Below are 21,698 nucleotides of genomic sequence, written 5' to 3' on the forward strand. Positions count from 1 at the left end.
AGCTCTTACTGGAACAGTGGCGCGGCTGCCCCTCTGTTGGTCTTCCTTGGTCTCTTGTGTTCTGGGGGCCTCTGGATGTCTGGAGTTTTGATCTCCTCCATACCCGCTTCACACCCTGGAGGACGGGGCTGTGGCCCCCCCACACTCCCTAGCAGATCATTACATGAAGAAACCTTTGGAATGCAAGCATGCTGATCCACACAGGTATGCACACATGGGTATTCACAGACGCGGACTAAAGCTTTCTTGGCTGCTGCCTCAAAGCACACTGTGCGCTGTCTATCTTGCGTGCTGCACAATATCGTTTATTATTTAGTAAATATTGATATCTATGACTAGCTAGTCTATTGTGATGGTGCTTTGTTTTCTCTATTATTATGTTGCTCTTTGTTGTTTGCTGTCTCCTCTGTTTGTTTTTTTTGTTTGTTTGTTTTTTTTTCTCCATACAGGTGACCCAGGAGTTCTTTTTTTTTTTTCTCTCTCTTCCCCCCCCCTTCTCACCGTCTCTTCTCCCCTTTGGTTTTCTTTCTTTCTCTCCCCCTCTTTCTCTCATTCATTCCCCCTGTCCTATTTATTAAAAAAAAAAAAAATAATAAAAATGACAAAGGATGAACTGAAGCTCTGCCATCACGTAATGTCGCATACTGCTGTTTCTGATGTCATTTAGAAAAAAAAAAAAAAAAAAAAAAAAAAAAAAAAAAGAACGACACTGTCATGCTGTGATGGTCCAGTGGTACGCAAGGACACCACACGGCGTGAATGGTGTGGGTGCAAATCTGAGAAGGTTGGAAAAGGAAGTGTATTTTTTCAATCAATTATACAACAACTTCTTTCTCTGCATGTCCTTTCAGGAGAGATGGAAGAAGATTTTTCCTGTCTCACTTTGACCAAGTTTTAGCATTGTTTTGGCAAAGTTGTAAATATGCTTTCAAGTTTAGTTCAATTTCAGCCAAGTGGACAAATGTATGACCAGTTGCATTATATATTATTTCAATAACTGCCAATTAATTCCGTTCACTGATTAAGTCCAGATTTTAAAATGTACACAGAAACAGAGGTGCTGTAAGTGATGGAGCTGTAAAATGCAACAGTGCAGAGATATACGGAGCTGCTATTGTTCTTACTGATGTTCTTACTGTGATCCTCTCTGCCTAATGTAATACTGTCAGCCCCCACAATGAGCTCACTGCTCAATGCGGCAACAGCAAGGTGCTGCTGTCAAAGCTGCAGTGTTTGAATTGATTCAATCCTTATGATACACACAGCTTTGTGGTTTTTTTCTCAATTATAAAACTATTTCCTGTGGAACTATGCAACTTGAAAAATTTCCTACCAGTACAAAATAAAGTGTTATGTCATTTAAAATCACAAAATCATCTTATACCTTCTGCTCAACAGCTCCAAGTGCCTTGACCGAGCCAGCCACATGCTCCACACTATGTCATCCACAATTAAGTCAGCGAGATAAAGGACAGATGACTGTGAAAGCTTTCAGATTCGGCCTTGCCAGCCTCCCATCTCCATGGCAACCCAACCCTGAGTAGAAAGGTCTGCAATAAGATGGCAGGAAATGCAAACCTTGTATGGTTGTTAAAGCAGATTTAAGGTCTTACTAATGGCTGCATCATTGGTGTGAGTCAGATTTGGTTTGCTCAGGTGTCGTGTGCACACAGATACTCAGCCATCTGTCACTATGGCTCCTGGAGGCACAGCGATCTGTTGCTTTATTTTAATGGCTGTGCTATGCTGGTGCGTTGTCAGAGACTCGCACAGATAACCCTTCCTTTAGAGCATAACCATGGAGTTATTCTGTAGCTTTATTACTGTCAACAAATCCCATGAGAGGTTAAGAGTTGTTATTTTTCACTCACCATTTCGCTCCCAGCCCTAATGTAATCAGTCCCATTTACAGCTTTAGACATTGGTCACAAATGTATAGCTCAATGTGGAATTTATTTATGTTTTTTTAAGAGATTAGAAATTAAAATAAAAACAAAACAAAAAACAAGTGTCAGAGGCAAAAAGTAAGTCAATAATTAAAAGTCACAAACTGCAGTTCCTCAAGTTGACACTTGAGGGTGTCCCTAAAAGCAGGTCAACCCCATAGACTCTCATGTTAAAATGTCCAACTTAATAAAAAATAATCTTTATAGTCCATTATTTCTTGATGAACTCCCTTTCATAACAGCTATAAATTTTATAACTCATCCATTTGGATACTGATGAGACTTAAAGTTAGGCGCATAGCCACTCTGACTACTAGATGTGCTGACACAGGCAGCTGTCTGCTAGACCTCAGTTCGAGTTATCGAACTGAACCCACTGCTTTGACTTGCCTGCGTTTGCAGATCTAGTATTTTTTACAGCATCGTAATTAAATGATCGGACAAGATATATGGCCCATTGTTGTGAAACATAGTTCATCCAAGAAGCTTATCTTTTGGTTTTGGTGACTTTTGAAACTGTAACGTTTGATTAATTGGATACCGGATATTTTATATACAGTCTATACTGTTATTGAGTGCAAAGGTGAAGAGACTGACTGAAAAACTGTACTGTAACAATGTTGCTGTGCTCTCTCACACACATTGCCACTAAAGGACACCTTGGAAGTAACTGAGACACACAAGCAGTTTTGAAAAATCAGCATTTTTTTCCACCTCTGGAATGAGAACGCTCTGACCTATGACGAGACAGTCAGAAGTGTCGGCATTGCACCTGCCACAGCCAGCAGTAACTACTGTCCACGATGGCTTAAACAATGGGAGATCAGGTCAAAAGAAATATAAGCTGCAGCTTGATGCAGCGCTTCAATGTAACATGCAGGTTGAAATATTCTTCATGAATGAACGTAAAAACTCTGTGAAACAGAGATGCACAAATTACTGAATGTGAAAATGTGAGAGACAAAATTTGCCAAAAAGCGTCAGTCACCACACCAAGACAGGCCTGTCAAATACTATTGTCTCTCCCTGTGTGAGACACTCGTGGTGTCACTCAGGCCACAAAGGAAACGGCTCTATCCTGTCACTGCCTCTTCTCCCATTTTTGAATAAAACGAGTTGTTACTTGTAGATTTGTCAAAGTGCAGTTTTACAAACTCTAACCACAGAAGTATAGATGTGTGTGCCACTTTCACTGTGCAGTATTACACTCACACATCCATATTGATAAATATGTAGCTAGCAGTAGGATTTCAGTTGTATAACATCACTGTGGTGTATCTGCTCCCTGTCAGTGCTCCTCCTCAAATGTCTACATATGCCCTCTGTACACTTATCTCACTTGGGTTTATTTATAGTCGTATACACTGCACTGCTAATCTCATGACTATTAGCTGATAGGAATGGAGTTAATGATTACACCCTAGCCTCATATTATTATTTTTTAATAGTAACTAGTAAGATTAGAATGAGTGAAAATGGTTGCTTTAGGTTTTCTTTATAACATCACGACGGCTATGGAGATATACAGAGTTGTGGTGGTGACACATCAATTATTTTAATACACTGAGGCTAAATGAGTGGTGCTGCCCTGTGATTACTTAATGAAGGTCTTGTTTGTCACCTCTGTATAAATGTCCCAGAGGCCCGCATATTATCTCCATGAGGACAAGATAAAAAAGTTGCTAAGCAACTGGTACCTGGCAACGTGTTCCTTGCCCAGAGGATGCAGAAATTCACTGATGAATCTCCTAATTGCTCATGTCCTCATAGATCAAATAATCTCTTTCATCATGTTTTTACTGTAATAACTACTCGAAAAATTGAAGGACTTTATTTCACAATACAAAGAACTGGAATTCAAAATTCCAAACAAATGAAATATTGTCTTATATGGAAATAGATCACGGAATATGAACTGTCATGGTCATTTGACCCAGCGTTGTGAGTTTTCCTGTATTATGATCTATGTATAAGTTCTCCTTGCTAGTCTTAAGTTTATTTCCATAGTGCCAGGTTATCCTGTTTTGAGTTTCTTATGGGCCCCGTTTAGTTCCTTGATCATTTAGTAATTTCCCCTTGTGTCTTTGCCCTCTGTGCGTTTGTGTTTATGTGTTTGTATGAGTTCTTGTGCCTTGTTTCCCCTCCTTGTGGTTTATTCCATGTTTATCCATGTTTCTCTCTCTCTCCCTTGTGCTCCTTCGCATTCCCTCGCTCCCTCTGGTCTGCCTCTCCTCCACTCCTGTGTCATGTTCCCCAGTTTCCTGTTTTATTGTGAAGGTCTTGTGTTTCCGTGTTCCACGTATCTTGTTTTGCTTCCCCTGTGGCGTCATGTTAATTTGTGTCAGCTGTATTCCCCGTGTTTCCTCACTTCCCTCGTTATCCTTCTGCGTATTTATGTCAGCGTCTCCCTCATAGTTGTGTGCATTTCTCCATGTATTTAGTGCTTCCAGTATAGTTCGTGTCATTTTCCCAGTTTTGGTTTTGCTTTTTCCGTCCTCAGCAATAAAGCTGTATTTTGTGCATACAATAAAGTAACATTTTTTTAAATCTGAAATGTATTTATCTTAAACTGTTTCTTTATTCCTTTATTTCTGTATAAAATAAGCCTGTTTTTGCTCATGTCATTTTAGAAACAAGACACAACTGGCTAAAAAATGAATCCAAACTGGATTTTCTAAAACTGCAGTTCCAAAAGCAAAAAGATTTCCATGTAGAAATGCTCAACTTCACAACATTGAAAAACATGTTTACAGGAGTCTGTCTTTCAGTTCTGTTGCTTTACCAAACTATCTACTGTTAGATGATTAGCTCTTCACTATTTTGTCCAAATATGCAAATGTGGTTTTTTCTGGTCACTCCAAAACCCAGCATGCATCAGCTGTACCTCAGGCAAATGAAAGAAAGAAAACAAAATGTAACTCTGAAATCTGAGCTTTTGGCTCACACAGATTAAGTTCATCTTATTTTTTAAAACGTTGGCAACTGTCTGACATAGTAGAATGACATATGACAGAAACAGGAAGAAAGTATAATGTGGCTCTTTAAAACATGCAATGTTATCTTTCTCTCAGTTTACTTACCACTCCAATAGAGAAGTAGTTGTTGACGATGCTGTAGGGAACAGGATCTCCCTTCTCCTCCTTGTCGTCAGGGATGATGTCTATATTCCAGCGGTCCAACACCACCTCAGTGCTATGCTCAATGTCCCGAAGGACCTTCACCAAGCTACCACCCTCATAACCTGCCGAGAACAACCAGAGAATTCAATTTACTTCAATTCAGTGTTATTTATATCAAATCACAACAACAGTTGGCTGGAGGTGCTTTATTATATGTTAAAGTAGAGACCTACAATATTAGAAAGAAACCCCAATAATGACACAACCACCTATGAGCAAGCACTTAGCAGCGGGGAGGAAAAAACGCTTTTTAACAGGAAGAGGCCTGGTTCTTATATCGAGCTTTTCTACTCTACTGGAGCATTCAAAGCACTTTATACAACATGCCATATTTACCATTTTACTCCAGCACTTTTTTCTATGCTTTTCTTAAATAAGTGCTTTCTATCTTACATTCAGATGCATTTATACTCCAATGGATGCATCAGAGAGCAACTTGGGGATATTTATAGTGCAGACTGGAGCAACCAGGGTTCAAATCATCAACCTTCTGATTAGCAGATAACCAGCTCTACCTCCTGAGCTGCAGCCACTTTTATCCCGCTAAACAGTATAAAGCTAGAAACTTGGAATCAATCAGGAATCACATGAAAAAAAATCAATCAATCAGTCAAGCATAGCGTGAGCAAAATCTGGCAGAGAAAAGTCGTTCTCTATATTTCATCATTTCTAATCATAATCTCCACATGTAACAGGCAAATTACACTATACGAGCTCAAATATGGAACACAATGAAACTGATTAAGCTGCCTTTCCAAAGAAACTACCCTCCTTGCTTCAAACCCAGAATGAAGCCCAGACCTGACAGCCCTCCGGGAAGCCCTCTGGATTTGCTCCATAGCTGACAGCCTGCTTTAACAGCCAGGCATAGTAATAAGAAGCAGATGTTTGTTCCAAAGGTGTCACAAGGGCATGAGGCTTTAATGAGTGCCATCACACTGGGAGAATCATGTGTGTGAAATATGAGAGTATTTTGCATATGCATATGTTCTCACATTTGTACTCTTGAGAAATAAAAGAAAATTCACGGGGAACAGTTGTCTTTTTACATGAACAATTAGCTACTTTTTAGCTGTATTTATTTATTCATTTTGTGGTGTTTGCACAGGTACACACACAAATACACACATCGTCTGCACAAATTGATACATGTTTTTGTCATTATGCCATCTGTGCACAACCTTAGAAGACTGCAAGCCTGTACTTGACTGTTAGCATATATGAATACTTGGAAATTAACCTTAAGCACAAAGTGCAACCAAGATTGATGCAATAGTTTTGCTGGTATTTATTAAAATCAGGCTGTATTGGATAAAAGGATTTTTTTCCCCTGATAATGGCATAAGGGAAGTTATTACAGTCTATCCTGAAGGTTGAACGAAAGCGTTACAAAGAGTAACTCATGAAACCATCCAGAGACACTAATGGTATGTCAGTGCTGAGTTACCTGACATAATGAAAGACAATCACGTACAATACATCCTGATATTTGTGTAAATGATTACAAAAATCCACTGACACCAATAGAGGAAATTAAGTGTTCATGTGTTCACTGCATTATGTGTTATTTTTAAAGTAAAATTAGCTTTATCTTTCACCAATGTCCTCCATTTTCGCCCTGTGTTTCATCTTCACTGCAATTCACGTAAGTTCCTTTCACATTATCATTATTATTAGCACTAACTTTCACAAATACAACCAGTGTAAGAATTAATGCATAATGTGTTTCTATTCCAGTACTTGCCAAATGGTAAATGATCAAGTCAGTCATGTCTCATGGGTTAAGAGAAAAGCTTTGCTCGGCAAATATCTCTACCAACTTTTATGACAATCCTTCAAATTATTGTCAAGATATTCCACAAAAACCCAGTAATTAAACTAAAATTCAACAAGGCCTAAATCTTTGGGATTCATTCTCTAGAGATCATGAATTAGATTGAGTGGTGATACATCTGAAAGCTGTTCGATAGATTTTTTTTGTTAGTTGATGAACATCTGACTAAAACAGACTGCAGAGCCATGAATCAAAACTGGCTGCTCACCTTCACATACAAATCAGACTAGATTCATTTTCCGTCTCAGGTAAATGATCATCAAGCTAATTGGCTGCAGCTAATATTTCAGAGTTTATCTCTGATGATCAGTTCAACAGCCCAAAGCCACCCAGACCTGGCAGCTTATTGACAAAATATCTTTCAAGTGCTCTGCTGGTCCTCGCAGCAACAATCGAGCAGTTATAACCAGCCAGTGTAATTACTGGTCCCAAGTACTACGAGAAATCAATGGTTGGCAAAGGACTTACAGCGTGTGCAAGTGATTTGCATATTAAGTTTTTAATTTGACACATAAAAGTCCCCTGTTTCTCTTCCCATCTTTCATTTCCCAGAAATGTGCAGAGACACATGGCTACCTTTTGTATTTGAGAAGTGAGTCATTCTTTAAATTAACTGTTTAAACGTGCTCTATTATGTTCAATTCAAAAATGAGTATCTAAATACAGAAGACAGGAGGCATGTAAGGCAGACAGAGGTGAAAAATGAAGCTGATATGAGAAGAACAAAAGAGAGCAGGCGGGAATGTCCAGGAGAAAGTAATTCAGCAACCAGAGGGAGACAACAGTGATTGGTATAAACACGCAGAGTTTTAGGAAAGAACACTGAAAAGCAAACAGGCAATCAGGCTGAAGCGTAGCTATAGAAAGTGACAGCGGACTTGGTAATGTGAAACTAATCGGGACAGAACAGAGACTCACAAAGGCAGAAAAAAAGTGAAAGCTGTCCTCTGTGGCTCCCTCTTTATAGCCAATTTCTCCTTACTGCTTAGCTGTACAGCTCCAATATTGATGCTTTTTCCCAGTGATATCGGAAGTCTTTTTTGACTGTGGAAGGCAGCTTTAGTAAGCAGAAACACAGATATTCCTCTGAAGAGTTGGTGAACACCAAAAAAACTGAATTAAAGAGGACTTAAACTCATCAGGTGACCACAAACACAAATGATTATGAATAAGTATGGTGCTACATTAACTCCATTAACTAACAGGCTCACAAAATCTTATCAGTGTTTTCAGCTTGTTTCTCTTTGCCACAAAGTTTCCAAAAAGATCAGCTATGGCATCAGTTCTTGCAGGCTTTATAGATGCCTATGCAGCTATGTAAAGAAAATACAGAAAGATGCTGGAATGAGCTCCTCACCTCCTCCCCAGCGTAAGCAGCGAGCCAGGTCATTCCCTGTGCCCAAAGGAAGAATGGCCACCGGAGGGTGCCTGGCAAAGTTGGCCTTATCTGCAAGGGCACAGACAAGCAGATCGATCTCGTGCTATGGATGTGAAAATGTTCTTGAAACAGATTTTTATGACAATATATGAACTAGAATTCTGACTGAATTTATTACTGATAAATTACTGCTAAACCTACATTTGTACTCAGCTAGAATAAAGTAGAGAGTAATAATTCCTCACAGTGGAAAAAACTATGCATGATTGCAGGAACTGTGGAACTTCAGAGCTGGTCTTTAAACAGATGTTTACAATTCATTTTTCAGCTAAAATATTTAATGTTCACCTTTATTTTTCTGCTCTTTCAGCCACATTTCATCTTTACTTTTATTAATAACAGAAAATATATGTGGACTGGTGCTCTACAATATGTTTCATCCACCAAATCACATTCACACGGTGCTTTTATCTATGCTAAAGCACATTCTAACATTCACATACACTCAGGGTTCAGTATATTGGTCAAAGATGCTTCGACATGTGTTCTGACCTACAGCTGCCTTTAAAACAATAAAATCTGGTTAAGAATGCAGATAAACTCCTATCAAAGCAAAGTATTAGTTAGATTCTAACTTTTTCATAAGTTAGAATCTAATTACCTATACAGTCGAGGATCCAGCCCACTGTGCCATCACCTCCACAAGCAAGAACCCGGAAATCAGGGACATCATGGAAAAAGTTGAGCCTAGAAAGACAATAGATCCAGGAATCATCACACATGATCTTCTGACATTTTAGTGCTGCTATCCATTCTCACATACAGCAGAAAATAATCAATTTCAGAAGTGTCTGCAGCACTAGAAATGGTATGTGTTTAAGACGGGAGAGCTGCCTGGGTAGAGAGTTCACGGGGCAGCACACAAGACAACCACAAGCCAGCGGGCATGGACCACTGACTGCACTGTTCACATCTTAAAGCAATCAGACATCCCAGTGACTTTGTGTTCTGACCTGTACCTCTGTCAGGGACGTTACAGAAACATTTAAGGGTTCAGCACATGTGTGAAAACATCTTCACATATACAGAAAACAGGTGTTTTGTTTGTAGAACACTTTTATACACAGAGTCCCTGAATCCTAATGTCAGTGTGTACTAAGAATTCTGTGACGCCAAATTTATTAGTTGCATTTTGCAGCAGCTGACAGGGATTTCTAAGCTTGTGATGGTTTAATGAACAGGGGCGCTCCTGGGCAGAGAGGACACAGAGGAAGGTAGAGAGAGAAAGAGTAATCAGTGTGCGCCCTCTCCACCTGTGCTTACTTCACTCCTTTCCCTGGAAACCACAGTCACGCAGTGGTCGCAGAGTGCATGCCCTTCAAAGGGACCTTTAATGTGTGTTGGAACAAAGGTGTCGACAAAAGCTTTCATCTCTCTCTATCATGAGACAGCTGCCCGGTGACCACCTGGTCCTGCACAGTGATCTCCCATAGACCCTTTAAACCAGTTCTACATTTTCACTTGAACATAATACAAGCAGGTGATAACTTAAAAGAAAAATCGACATATAGTGTCTCAGTAAGGTCTTGGGCCACCACATGATTTTTCAAGTCTCCCAAACTCTGCTGGAGGAGTGAACGCTATTTTTCCAAAACATATGAACTATTTTGGTGTTTCACTGATTATGGTGGAAGGGCTGTCCGTCCAAAATGTCAAGTTAACCTGAGATCAAAATATTAGGGAAGCCATAACATATGAGTGATATCACTTTTGTCCTTATTCAGGTCCTTATCAGGATCAAAATTCTTCATAATAAGATGCATTAATATGTGAACTCCAGATGCCCCGACCAGTTTGTCAAAGATACAACGATACATGTTTTGCAAATAGTATAGAAAACTCTCCAGCTGTGCAGTGTTACAGAAGAAACACCTGACTATTTACAGGCAGTATTGACAATGAAATGCTTACCCCACAGTATTGTCACGTTCTTTATTTTATTGCCAAAGAATCCCGTGAAAAGTTCTGTTCATTTATTTTGTGCCAAATCACAACAACGGTTGTCTCAAGGTGCTTTATATTGTAAGGTAAAAACCATACAGACAAAGAAAACTGAGAAAGCCCTAACAATCTTATCACCCCTTGTAAGCAAGTGCTTTGGTGACAGTCGGAGGGAAAAACTCCCTTTTAACGGGAAGAAACCCATTTTCTGCTACTGGTTTTAAGCCTAATCTTAAAAGTAGAGATCGTGTCTGTCTGCTGAATCCAAACTGGGAGCTGGTTCCACAGAAGAGGGGCATGGAAGCTAAAAAGCTCTGCCTCCCATTCTACTTTTAAATACTCTAGGAACAACAAGTAAGCCTGCAGTGTGAGAGTGAAGTGCTCTAACGGGGTGATATGATACTATAAGGTCATTAAGATAAGATGGGGACTGATTATTTAAGACCTTGTATTTAATGAGAAGAACTTTAAATTCAATTCTGGATTTAACAGAAGAACAATAAAGAGAAGCCAATACAGGAGAAATCTGCTCTCTCTTTCTAGTCCCTGTCAGTACTCTTGCAGCAGCATTTTGGATTAGCTGAAGGCTTTTCAGGAAATTTTAGGACATCCTAATAACAATGAATTACAGTAGCCCAGCCTAGAAGTAATGAATGCATGAACTCTTTTTTTCAGCCTCGCTCTGAGACAGGATGTTTCTAATTTTAGAGATATTGTGCAAATGGAAGAAAGCAGTTTTACATATTTGTTTAATATGTGCGTTGAAGGACATATCCTGGTCAAAAATGACTCCAAGGTTCCTCACAGTGTTACTGGAGGCCAAGGTAATGCCATCCAATAACCTTAGTTTGATCTGAATTTAGAAGCAGAAAGTTAGCGGCCATCCAGGTCTTTATGTCTTTAAGACATTCCTGCAGTTTAACTAATTGTTGTGTGTTATCTGGCTTCATGGACAGATAGAGCTGGGTGTCATCTGCATAGCAGTGAAAATGTATGCTATGTCTTCTAATGATGCTGCCAAAGGGAAGCATGTATAATGTAAACAGAATTGGTCCTAGCACTGAACCCTGTGGAACTCCATAATTAACCTCAGTGTGTGAAGAGGACTCTCCATTTACATGAACAAATTGGAGTCTATTAGATAGATATGATACAAACCACTGCAGCGCAGTACCTGTAATACCTACAGCATGTTCTAATCGCTCTACTAGGATATTATGGTCGACAGTATCGAACGCTGCACTAAGGTCTAGCAGGACAAGCACAGAGATGAGTCCTTTGTCAAAGGCCATAAGAAGATCATTTGTAACCTTCATTAATGCTGTTTCTGTGCTGTGATGAGCTCTGAAACCTGACTGAAATAAGCCATTCCTCTGCAGATGATCAGTTAGCTGTTTTACCACTACTTTTATATGGTTGTATAAAGGGAAGTAAGATAAAAGGATTAGCTATGACAGCTGGGTCAGTATATCAAATCCACAATATAACTACACTCTGCTGTTTTTAAAAACACCTACAAACAACAATTTACTAAAAAGAAGCCTGGTTGTATAGTAATATATAGACAAATGGCCCTGTTTTCCCTTCATCTATTTCCAACCATCCATCTACACCACTTGTCCAATTCATATTTTTGAGGGGGACTGAAGCCTATTCCGGCTGGCATCCAAGTGACATAGTTTCAGGTCTTGTAGTCAATATATTTACTTCGCAACTTATAATCAACTAATCTCAAGCCTTCACAACAGGACTCCATTAACTGTGATGTCACAGTGGCTCTGTGCATTTTTCCCATAGAGCTTATTTTTTTATTTCATTATTTCAGTAGAAACAAACAGGTTTGGGGCTGAATCCCAATGAGAGGCTAGGGAAATTGGTTTTGACTTTTGGTCTATGTGGAAAATGAAAAAGCTCCTGCATTCTCAAGAATGGAAGGAGCCTGCCAACACAACAGGGGTACCAACAGCCAATAACATAGAGAGAACCTCGGAATATATAAGCTGTTGTGCCCTGTTGTGTTTTGGCACCTGGCAACTCTTCCTACTAATGGATCTATAATCCAGCTGTTCCTTCTGGATTAGATTTCATGCCTCTCTGGTACCTGAAACAACCAACCTGCCTGCCTTACCCTTATGTTACTGCCTCCCCAGAATCAAAGTAGGTGGTATGTTTATTTCTAGACCTTATAACAAGGCACAGAAGCCACAAGGCAAACAGCACCCCCTAAGGGCTATATAGAGAAACAACACCAATATGCATTCACATCTAACCAAAACCTATTTAAAATCTTCCGTTTGATTTATGCATGATGTCTTAAAGGAAGCTGGTGCATCAACAAATAATACATGGAGGTTGACATATTATGTGCAATGACATGAAATGTAAGTACAGCAAGCTAATTGCGTTCCCTAAACACATCACTCAGAGAAATCTACCCCCTCATTTCAATGCCTGCTGTGAGTGTTGCTAAGGAGCCCATGGTAACAGTTGTGGAGTTCAGCTGGCAGTGAGTTAACCCTCTATGTGACAACAGACCCTGTGTGTTTATTTTCAATGTAGGGCCTCTTTCACCCTTTTAGCAGCATCGGCACAGATCTCCCGCTGCACAGGACAGTCATATGACCTCATTTAAGACAGATCCCTGCACTGAGGAAAAAGGACTGAGGCTGAGTTGAGCAGGCAGAGGAGTTTGTTATTAAAAGTTACATAATTACTGTAAGTGGAACTTACAAGGCAATGTTCTTAGCCACAAATATTATAATATATCATAATATCAGTGGAAGGAACCGTACAGGGCCCAGACCATTTCCAGTTTAGACTGGGCCCAGCAGGTTTTCTTTGAGCAAGCCCAAGTCAGTTTGCAGATAGAAACTCAATACAGGGGCCCTGAAAGGGCAAAATGTCTATTGCCATGTGTGTCTGTGCTTAATACTTATACAGTTTATGAATGCAGCTTGCTAAGCATGCGACCACTGATTAGTTAGTAATCAACCCTTTAGTCTGAATATGGTCACTTCAGGCTCCCTATAACCAACATGCTGGTGGCCAAAACACTGATGCTTAGGCTTCAAAATGAGTCTAAAACAATGGATAATGTGATGCCAAATCCATCTTTTATATACAGTATAAAATACACTGCTGTTAAAAGGCTAAATTTAACAACATAAAGGCATGTTTACAGTCTGGTAAAAAGAAATACAGATAATTTATACATATAGCTAATTTCACTCTCCATAGCTATGTTGGAACATTTGACAAGGCGCCTGTTTAAATATTATTAATTCTGCTGACACGGGCAGCAGCAGAAGCAGCAGATATTTGTCTCTTCACCACCAATTTGAGACGCTGAACTGGTGCTCTTAACCATGTTTAGTTGGTGCTTTTGGGAGCAATTTTATGGTACAGTCTTCTAAATATGATGTCCTCTTGTGTGACCCAGACAACAGACCAAGTTAATAAAGGATTATCCTGAAGAAAAAAAACCCTCAGGGGCTGAAAAATTAAGCCACCCGCAAAACCTGCAGTTCCTCTAATGGCCACTTGAGGCTGGCTCCAAAGTTAAAACACCAAATTTTACAGAGGCCACACACACACACATAAAACATATTAAGGATTGTACATTAACATAAAACTGTTGTTGGAGCCATACTGAATTTTACAAGGGAAACACACACACACACACACACACACACACACACACACACACACACACACACACACACACACACACACACACACATATGAAGAGAGAGAGAGTATGCATAGTATGCAAATGGCCATCATAGTACGTCATACAATGAGAACAGGACACATATTAATATTAAAATCTGTAGCATAATGTATTGTTTGCAGTTTAGTCTGTTACTGTTACTATTTTTAACATTTCTTCTTAGAGCAACTGTAACCCACATAATTTCCTTAGGGATAAATAAAGTATTCTGATTCTGATTGTTTCAGGATGACCTGCCATTATCCAATGACATCTGCTTACCTGTATCTTTTGCTCGTTTCTCCTCCTCTTCTTTTATAATTTTTCTAAACTGAGCACCTGATGGCTTCGAACTTTTCTTGACCATCTTCCATCGGTTTTAATTTTGCACTTCAGTATGAACATAAGTCCCCCAACTCGAGGATCACCACAACATGATCTAACACACCTACACCTCAGTTCACAGATTCACTTTGTCAAAGGTGCATTTCTGGGATTTTGCACAACCCAGGATTCAAATCATGAACACATAATGGGCTTGGATTTACAACACTGTGAATGAAATGTGCTCTATTTGGAAGCAGCCGGCCCCCCTCCCCTTTCGACGGCTTGTGTGTGAGACTTTAAATCATCAAACTGTAAATTTCAAATTTCAAATTGTTATTGATCCCTTTACCCCGAGTCCTAAAGTGTATGTTTATTTTCTTACTGTTCTTATATTTATTGTTTGTTTTCTTGCACTGCTGTAACTGGAGCCTCGTCGTCTCGTCTCTCTATATACTGGACTGTATGTAGCGGAGATGACAATAAAGTTTACTTTGACTTTGGCAGCAAGCAGGCGCACCGAGGGCTCTCGCGCTCACTTTTCGCGTATAGAATTTCGAAAAAACACCGGTGCAAATTATAAGTCTGTATCATAACGTCTGGTGTTTTTGTGTTTGTTGTTTTGTTTTTATTTTATTTTATTTTGCGAGCTCCAGCCAATCAGAGAATCCCCCCGCCCCGCCCTCTCCTCCCTGTGCAACAAGCAGCAGGCGCACCTCACAAACGAAGGGCGCCCTTACGCCCAGCAAATGGGCGATAGAAAGCCGATCGGTGCCTATGCTGTTCCCAGTATGTGCTGGCTGGTGTCGGGGCAGCATGAGTACGAGCAATTTTTTTTTTTTTTTTTTTTTTGCTGATGCACGTGATGCCGTATCGAAAACCGCTACTCTGTGTGCTGTACCTTCAGAGTTTGTGGATGCACCTTACCAACTAGCTTTGCTAGCATTGGCTAATAACCTAGCAGCCCAGTTATTTCCAAATATGGTCACTTCCTTTTTTTCCTTCAAAAAAACATGAACCCCCCCCCCCCCCAGCATTGCCATGGCTGTGCAGACAGACACTGGGGCTTTCTTTTTTTGTTTGTGTCATGTGTAGCAATTATATGTCTTGTCCATATCTTATTTGGAAAATGCAGTGGCAAACAAAACTGATGTAATGCCTTTAAATCAACCATTTGAAGATACTTTTATTCAATAAAATCTCTGATTAGTTCAGAACGTTGCAGTACTAAACTGTAAGCTACAGTGTATACTGACAGTACAGATACTACAAAACAAGATCAGCGTTTTGATATCTTTTCTAGAGTCCAGCATCACATCAGTGTATCACAGTGTCTGTGTTTGATGCAGCGTGTACCATCTACAGCATTCTCCCCAAAGACCCGTGTGCGTCATCGGGTCTCTTTTCTTACAATGGGCTCTCGAGGGCAGCAACTTTGCTTGTCGTGACTGAGAGAGAGGCAGAGACAGTAACAGAAAAGGGAGCAGAGAGCCTCATACAAATGGATGTGAAAGGATGGTGAAGTCACTTCACCTTCAAGGTAAAGCATTCATGGCCCTTGTGCTGCTGTATAAGGGCATTTTTTTTCTTCTTCCAATGAACAAGGGGGCCCAACAGAATTCATTTCAAAGTACATGTTGTGCTCAGCTCTGACGTATGCAGGAACGCATGTGAGTGTCAAGAGGTCAAATGCACAGCGCGGCAGTAACGCAGTGTCCCCATTCCCCTTCACTGACCTCCAGCAGGTTAGTCTAACATGACAGGAGGAGGTGGTCTCCCAGCACAGCGCTCTGACTGAACAATTTATGTTTCTATTTCATATTCATGATGCTCTTTTTATCCTGAAATATAAACTCCTGACTCAGCCCAAAAACAGAGGATACTACTAGCTTTAGTTCAAACTATCATATCGGCTGAAAAAATAGGAGTTTAATTGTTTCTCTTTTGTTGGTATGCTCTAATGGGCTGGTGCTGGTTTTAGGCACTAAAGCATATCCTTTCTGACATGGGGAATAATGTTGAGAGCCCATCACAGGGCTAACACTGTGAGACAGACAGCCTCACATTCTCACATAGCTTAGAATCCCCAATTAAGCTGACTTGCTTGTCATGCACAAAATCCACACAAAGCACAAGGGGAACATGTTAATTCCAAATAGTATAGCCCCAGGAAACTACGAAATTCATGAATAAAACAAAAACAAAAAACTTTCTGGTTAAAATGAATGATATTCTGTTTGGGACAAGAAAAAAAAACTGTAATCCAGTATCAGCACCTTATTCCATCTGTGAAACACGGTGGTGGTAGCATCATGGTTTGTGTTTGCTGCCACCTGTGCCAGGACAGCTTGTCATCATGTGCAGAACAATTAATTCCAAATTGTACCAGAGGAAAATGTCTATCTATGAAAAGAATCTCAATAGAAAAGGGGTCACCCAAAGGTTCACATGGTTTTTCCCTCACACACATGTAATACAGCATACTTCTCCTCAATAAATTAACATCCCACGTAGTGTCTTTGTTTTATTTAATTGGGTAGTCTTTATCTTAGAACTTGAGTCAGCTCATTTTTTAAGTCATTAAGGGTTCACAATTTACTGCAACTTCACCTAGCCACTACCACTGCAAAGGAAAGAGAGATGAACACAGCAGACTTACCCTACCATCGGCCCTCCTTGATCCAGACTGTACACCTGCCTCGGGTTTAGCAGGTACCTGAACTTCCTAAGTACCCTGAAGAGGAAAGAAGGAGGACAGTTTATAGTGTTAATATGGTAATTACACACCAGGCTTATATGAGTGCTCAAATTACACAGATTATGAAATACAAGAATTTTGCAGGTCTGCGGTGTGCCACGTGCTGCTGCATTGGTCTATAAATTCGTGGATGCAATCTGTCAGGGATACCAGATTTTGAACAGCAAAACAAACACAAAGACTACCTAAAGACATTTTATCAGCTTGGTTCTTTCATAAATTCTCATGCCCTACGAATTAATTGAAAACCATCAATGATCAGGCCCATAAGCCCGATTACCACATTTAGAAATTGCACACATGGTCTGGCGTGTGAAACCAATCGGGCCATTGGTCTTAAGATTTTTTTTACTGGCTTTCGTCTTCTCATTCCCCATGTGTTTATATGCACTGCTACATGTCATTAACGTCTGTCTCGTCTTTCCTGTAGTTTGTATTTTGTCATGTTTGTTGTAGGTGGTCTTCTATGGTCTTCTTATTTAAAATAATGTTATTCCTTCCCACTGTTGCCATGTGCTCACTCACTGTGGTTGTTCTAAATAAATAAAAATGTAAATGAACTGCATGATGTTGCCACAAAATCACCACGTTTCCCTAATGAGTGTAAACTTTTTGCCTTAGTGTAGCTTAGTCGAGTATAACTCTGCTGGGACAGCTGCATTCATATATATCTATATATATATTTACTGTTTTTCATAAGAATCTTTCATAGGTTTTTAGAGTTACAAAATGCATGCACATCATTCGTTTGTCAACAAATGTGTATGATATGAAGATCTCAAGTTTTCACTTTTATGTAATGGTATACAATCGAGGTGATATAAAAGTCATGACAACATGTATTTAACTTAGAATGTTATATGACTTCTGCAACCTCCACACACATCTGATTGCTCTGAATCGGTGTCCCATGTTCTGCAGGAAAGGTACAGGGTTTTTTTTGCATGCCCTTCATTTGGACAGTCATCTTTTTGTGTTCACAAGCGTTTTCAGTGAGCTGCTCATTGACAAGGCAGCTTCATGCAACCTCGTGGATATTACGTAAAGTGTTCATTAAAGCCTTCGCCAACATGTTCATGTGTGCCGTAAAACCAGTTTTACAGGCTTCTAATATCCTTCTACTGAGTGTACCAGTATATTTATATCAGCTAGTGAATAAGTGCCTAAGCTCTCTATCCTATCTGTTGACACATCTCTGGGTAGAAGAGAAGCTTTTACAACTCGTGCAGCGCTTGCAGTCATCACTCATAATAAAGATGAAACTGAACTCAGACATAAATAGCAGCCTCTGTCTCTGGTTTCCTGCTTAAACTGTTTATTTGTTCTATTAATAGATAATAATTTCCTTTCTAATTGTAACAAAAGAGTGCGTTGCTATGGTAATGTATCAAACTGGGGGAGAGCCACAGGCTTTTGTGAGTTAGGTGGGGTACAATGAGACAATGGAGACATGAATTTAAAGCTTGTATCTCTTCCTCTTTAAATGACAGCATTCAGAGCGTTGGCAGGGAGGTGAAGAAATGTTGGCGCCCTCTTTGGCATAAGTAAAAATACTGTCATTTTCTCATAATGGCTCCAAAAAAGCTTGAATCAAAGCTGATTTTAGTCTCAGCATCCTGCTAATGTAAATTAGCTTTCATTTCATTGGATGTGGGACATAGAAAGGATGTATAGAATCACCTGTCAAATCACATTCGTCTTAACTGCTTATCTAATTCAGGGTCACTGTAGGCTGGGGCTTATCTCGGCCAGTTCCAATTGAAAGAAAAAAAAAGAGGAATGCTGAAGAGGTTAGCTGACTTTGCCCCAAAGTAAAGTTTTAAAAAGCCTTTTTTCCTCCTAGAAGTTCTTTTTTTTTTTTTTTTTTTTTACCATTTTGCTCTTGAGGAATCATTCTATGGATTTCAACTCGGGAGTCTTTGAGTGTAACTAATTTGTCCATGCATATGAGGCCACCAGATCCATGTTGTATTTAGTATGCAAATAAAGGGGTCCTTCCTGTCCTTCTTCTTGTCATCTTTTCCAGATTAGATAATGCTAGAGTAGTTCCTTTTCTCCCCCGAAGGTTCTGTCTGTTTGATAGCAGCCTGCTGTCCACAGTTTTCAAAATATAATTTTCAAACTTTGCCTGGCAGTAGTTACCAAAAACACCTCAAGCTAATCATATCTAGGTGAAAATGGGGCCAAGGTCGGTCAAGGTTGATCGTCTTCAAACTTCGAAACAATACATTAGGCCTTTAGGGACATGAGAATTTGGGTTGGTTCACCTTGAAAGAAAGATTCCAAGAAACTATATCAAATAATATATCATAAGGACAGAGTTGTAAATCACATTATTTATTTTCTCAGTCTAACACCCTACAACATCACAATTATGCCTTAACAGCCGGACGTCATCATGTTGTAATAGAAACATCATAAAACATCAAAGTTTTAGGGGGAGACCCCATGATTCATGTAGTGTCTGAAACAAGCTGTTTTAGCTTCTTTGAGACAACTGTCCCCTTATTCTTTCATTATGTGAAACTCTGGACATGTTTAATGCGAACATGAAACACTATAATATAACATATGACAGCAGAATAAACCTCCCAACCAGAAGTGTATGGATAAGAACCTAAAATTACTGTCCTATTAGAAATTATCCACTACACGTTGATGATTTACATTTTGTGCATTGTTTTGTATTTACTTCTTTGTGTCTCAGTTCAGTATAGCTCCTGTAATATAATGGAATTCCCAGGTTGCTAGAAGAACAGTGAGAATAGACCTGAGAATAGCAGGATTATTAGTGGGAGGTGCTTAGGTAACAAACGTCCATGCACCAGGTGTGGTACACTTTTGTCTTGTTCAATGATGGGGTTGATTTAACAGAGCCCTCTAAGCTATGAGCAGTAAATGCACTGTGGGTAAGTTCTACACTTGCTGTAGTGGGTGCTTGTGTGTTATAGGAAAGCCAAGTTAGTCACTATAGCTGATAACTCGTGGGCCAGATGTTTTCTTTAGAGGTATGTCATAAACTTAGTTTAAAGAAAAACAAAGAAAACTGGTGTTAATGAAGTAACTTTTCACTCGTCTCATTTTATTTATACAGATCATTGTTAAAGCATTTCCTCGGGAATTTTAACCTCCAGCTTCCTCGAGTGTTGGCATTTATGTGTTTGGCAATTACTGAGCATGTTTGTTGCATTAATGTAATTGAATTCATGTATATGCCTGTTTATGCCTCTGCCGTCTTTTGAGCTTTTCCTTCAGTTTTACTTCCACCTGTCTCATCATTTTGATTGATTTCTTGATTTCTGCTTCAGTCTCCCTTCAGTCCTAGAGTGTCTGCGTTTGTTACTTTGTGTGCTTAAAATTTTTTGAAATTTACTTTGCTTTGTCTGCGAGTCTTGCATTTGGGTCCTCTTTGCCACAGCAGGGGACAGATTCATTTCTGTTTAGTGTTTAGTTTTTAAATGGAATAACTGACTATTACATACCTCAGATTTTACTCCATTTAATAAAAGAATAATGATAATGAATTTATGTTTGATTAATGAAATATTAACTATTTATCTCAAATGTCAAATGAGATTTATAACCTCTGTCTATTAAATCGAAGAGGTAAGCGAGAGTCGACCTGTGGGTGAGAGTAACTTACCGCTCTCCCTGTCTCCCTCCACTCTTGAGATTGACCAAAACCAGGAGTGGGTGAGTGCCTGGAAGCGGGGTTATCTGGATAGAGGAAGGACAGATTCAGGTAGCTGCTAACCAGCTTTATTTGCACCATGCAGAAATGACAGGTGCAGAGTGAGCGGCCAGCATACCTGGAGTGCTTGTCCATCTCCAGGGGAGAATTTAAAAGTCTGATTGGTGTCATCAGGGCTGGTGCTGGGAGGTGATTCCCCCTCCCCTCGCTTCACCCCAGAATGACGGTCCTGAGAATGAAGGTGAAGTGATTGACTGTGTACAGGTCACATTCATTAAATTAAATTAAATTTTAGTTGTAAAATGACAAATGTACCTAACCTAGTCTGTACGACCTGTCTCTAAAAAAACTAAAAACAAAATACAAATTAAATGTCCAAGTCCATGAAAAAGCAGCTGGATAGCGCAGTGGCAACATTAGTGTCTTTGGAATAATAGCACAGGATTCTGATTCCAATTACGGCATGCCATTCACCGAACAGTCATCAGATACCATACTAGAATAATAAACTGTCCACAGGAGACAGATGCTCCTTATGTCGAGATGCAACAACTCCTCAGAATGTACAGGTCTCCAGCTGAAGTCCAGCACCCTGAGGCTCTATGAGCAACAGACAGTAGGAGGGCGAAGATTATTGAGTGTCAGTTACAACTCAGCAGCAAAAAATAAGCACCTATGAATACAGCAGGATGATAGCCCCCAAAGATGAGCTGCTCCAAGAGTGCCTCAGACAGCTAAAGACAGATGGTGATAAGGAAAAGGAAGAAAGAACTATGATGGAAGACCAAGCCTCTGCATGGGATGTACCATCAACAGACAGAGGAAAAAGCTGACATCAAGAAATTCTACCAGTGGCACGAAAAGAACCGAAGTAAAGG

General features: G+C 39.7%; 1 protein-coding gene across 5 annotated transcripts in view; it reads right to left on the reverse strand.

The window, feature by feature from the left end:
- Window positions 1-21,698, reverse strand: part of dgkg (diacylglycerol kinase, gamma) — a 159,913-nt gene that overhangs the window by 68,703 nt on the left and 69,512 nt on the right. For all 5 annotated transcript variants that reach the window (XM_086268002.1, XM_086268001.1, XM_086268004.1 and 2 more), the window contains 6 exons: window positions 20,939-21,049; window positions 20,773-20,846; window positions 17,031-17,105; window positions 8,999-9,084; window positions 8,317-8,406; window positions 5,027-5,187 (listed from right to left, as the gene is read on the reverse strand). In XM_086268002.1, coding sequence (XP_086124128.1) covers window positions 5,027-5,187; window positions 8,317-8,406; window positions 8,999-9,084; window positions 17,031-17,105; window positions 20,773-20,846; window positions 20,939-21,049 — 597 coding nt within the window. The remainder of the gene's footprint in view (window positions 1-5,026; window positions 5,188-8,316; window positions 8,407-8,998; window positions 9,085-17,030; window positions 17,106-20,772; window positions 20,847-20,938; window positions 21,050-21,698) is intronic.

The sequence above is a fragment of the Aulonocara sp. 'chitande type north' Nkhata Bay genome, linkage group LG16 (genome assembly GCF_057382095.1).
Source record: "Aulonocara sp. 'chitande type north' Nkhata Bay isolate Kocher_YH1m ecotype deep benthic linkage group LG16, A_spYH_male_GT1.1, whole genome shotgun sequence".
Lineage (NCBI taxonomy): Eukaryota > Metazoa > Chordata > Actinopteri > Cichliformes > Cichlidae > Aulonocara > Aulonocara sp. 'chitande type north' Nkhata Bay.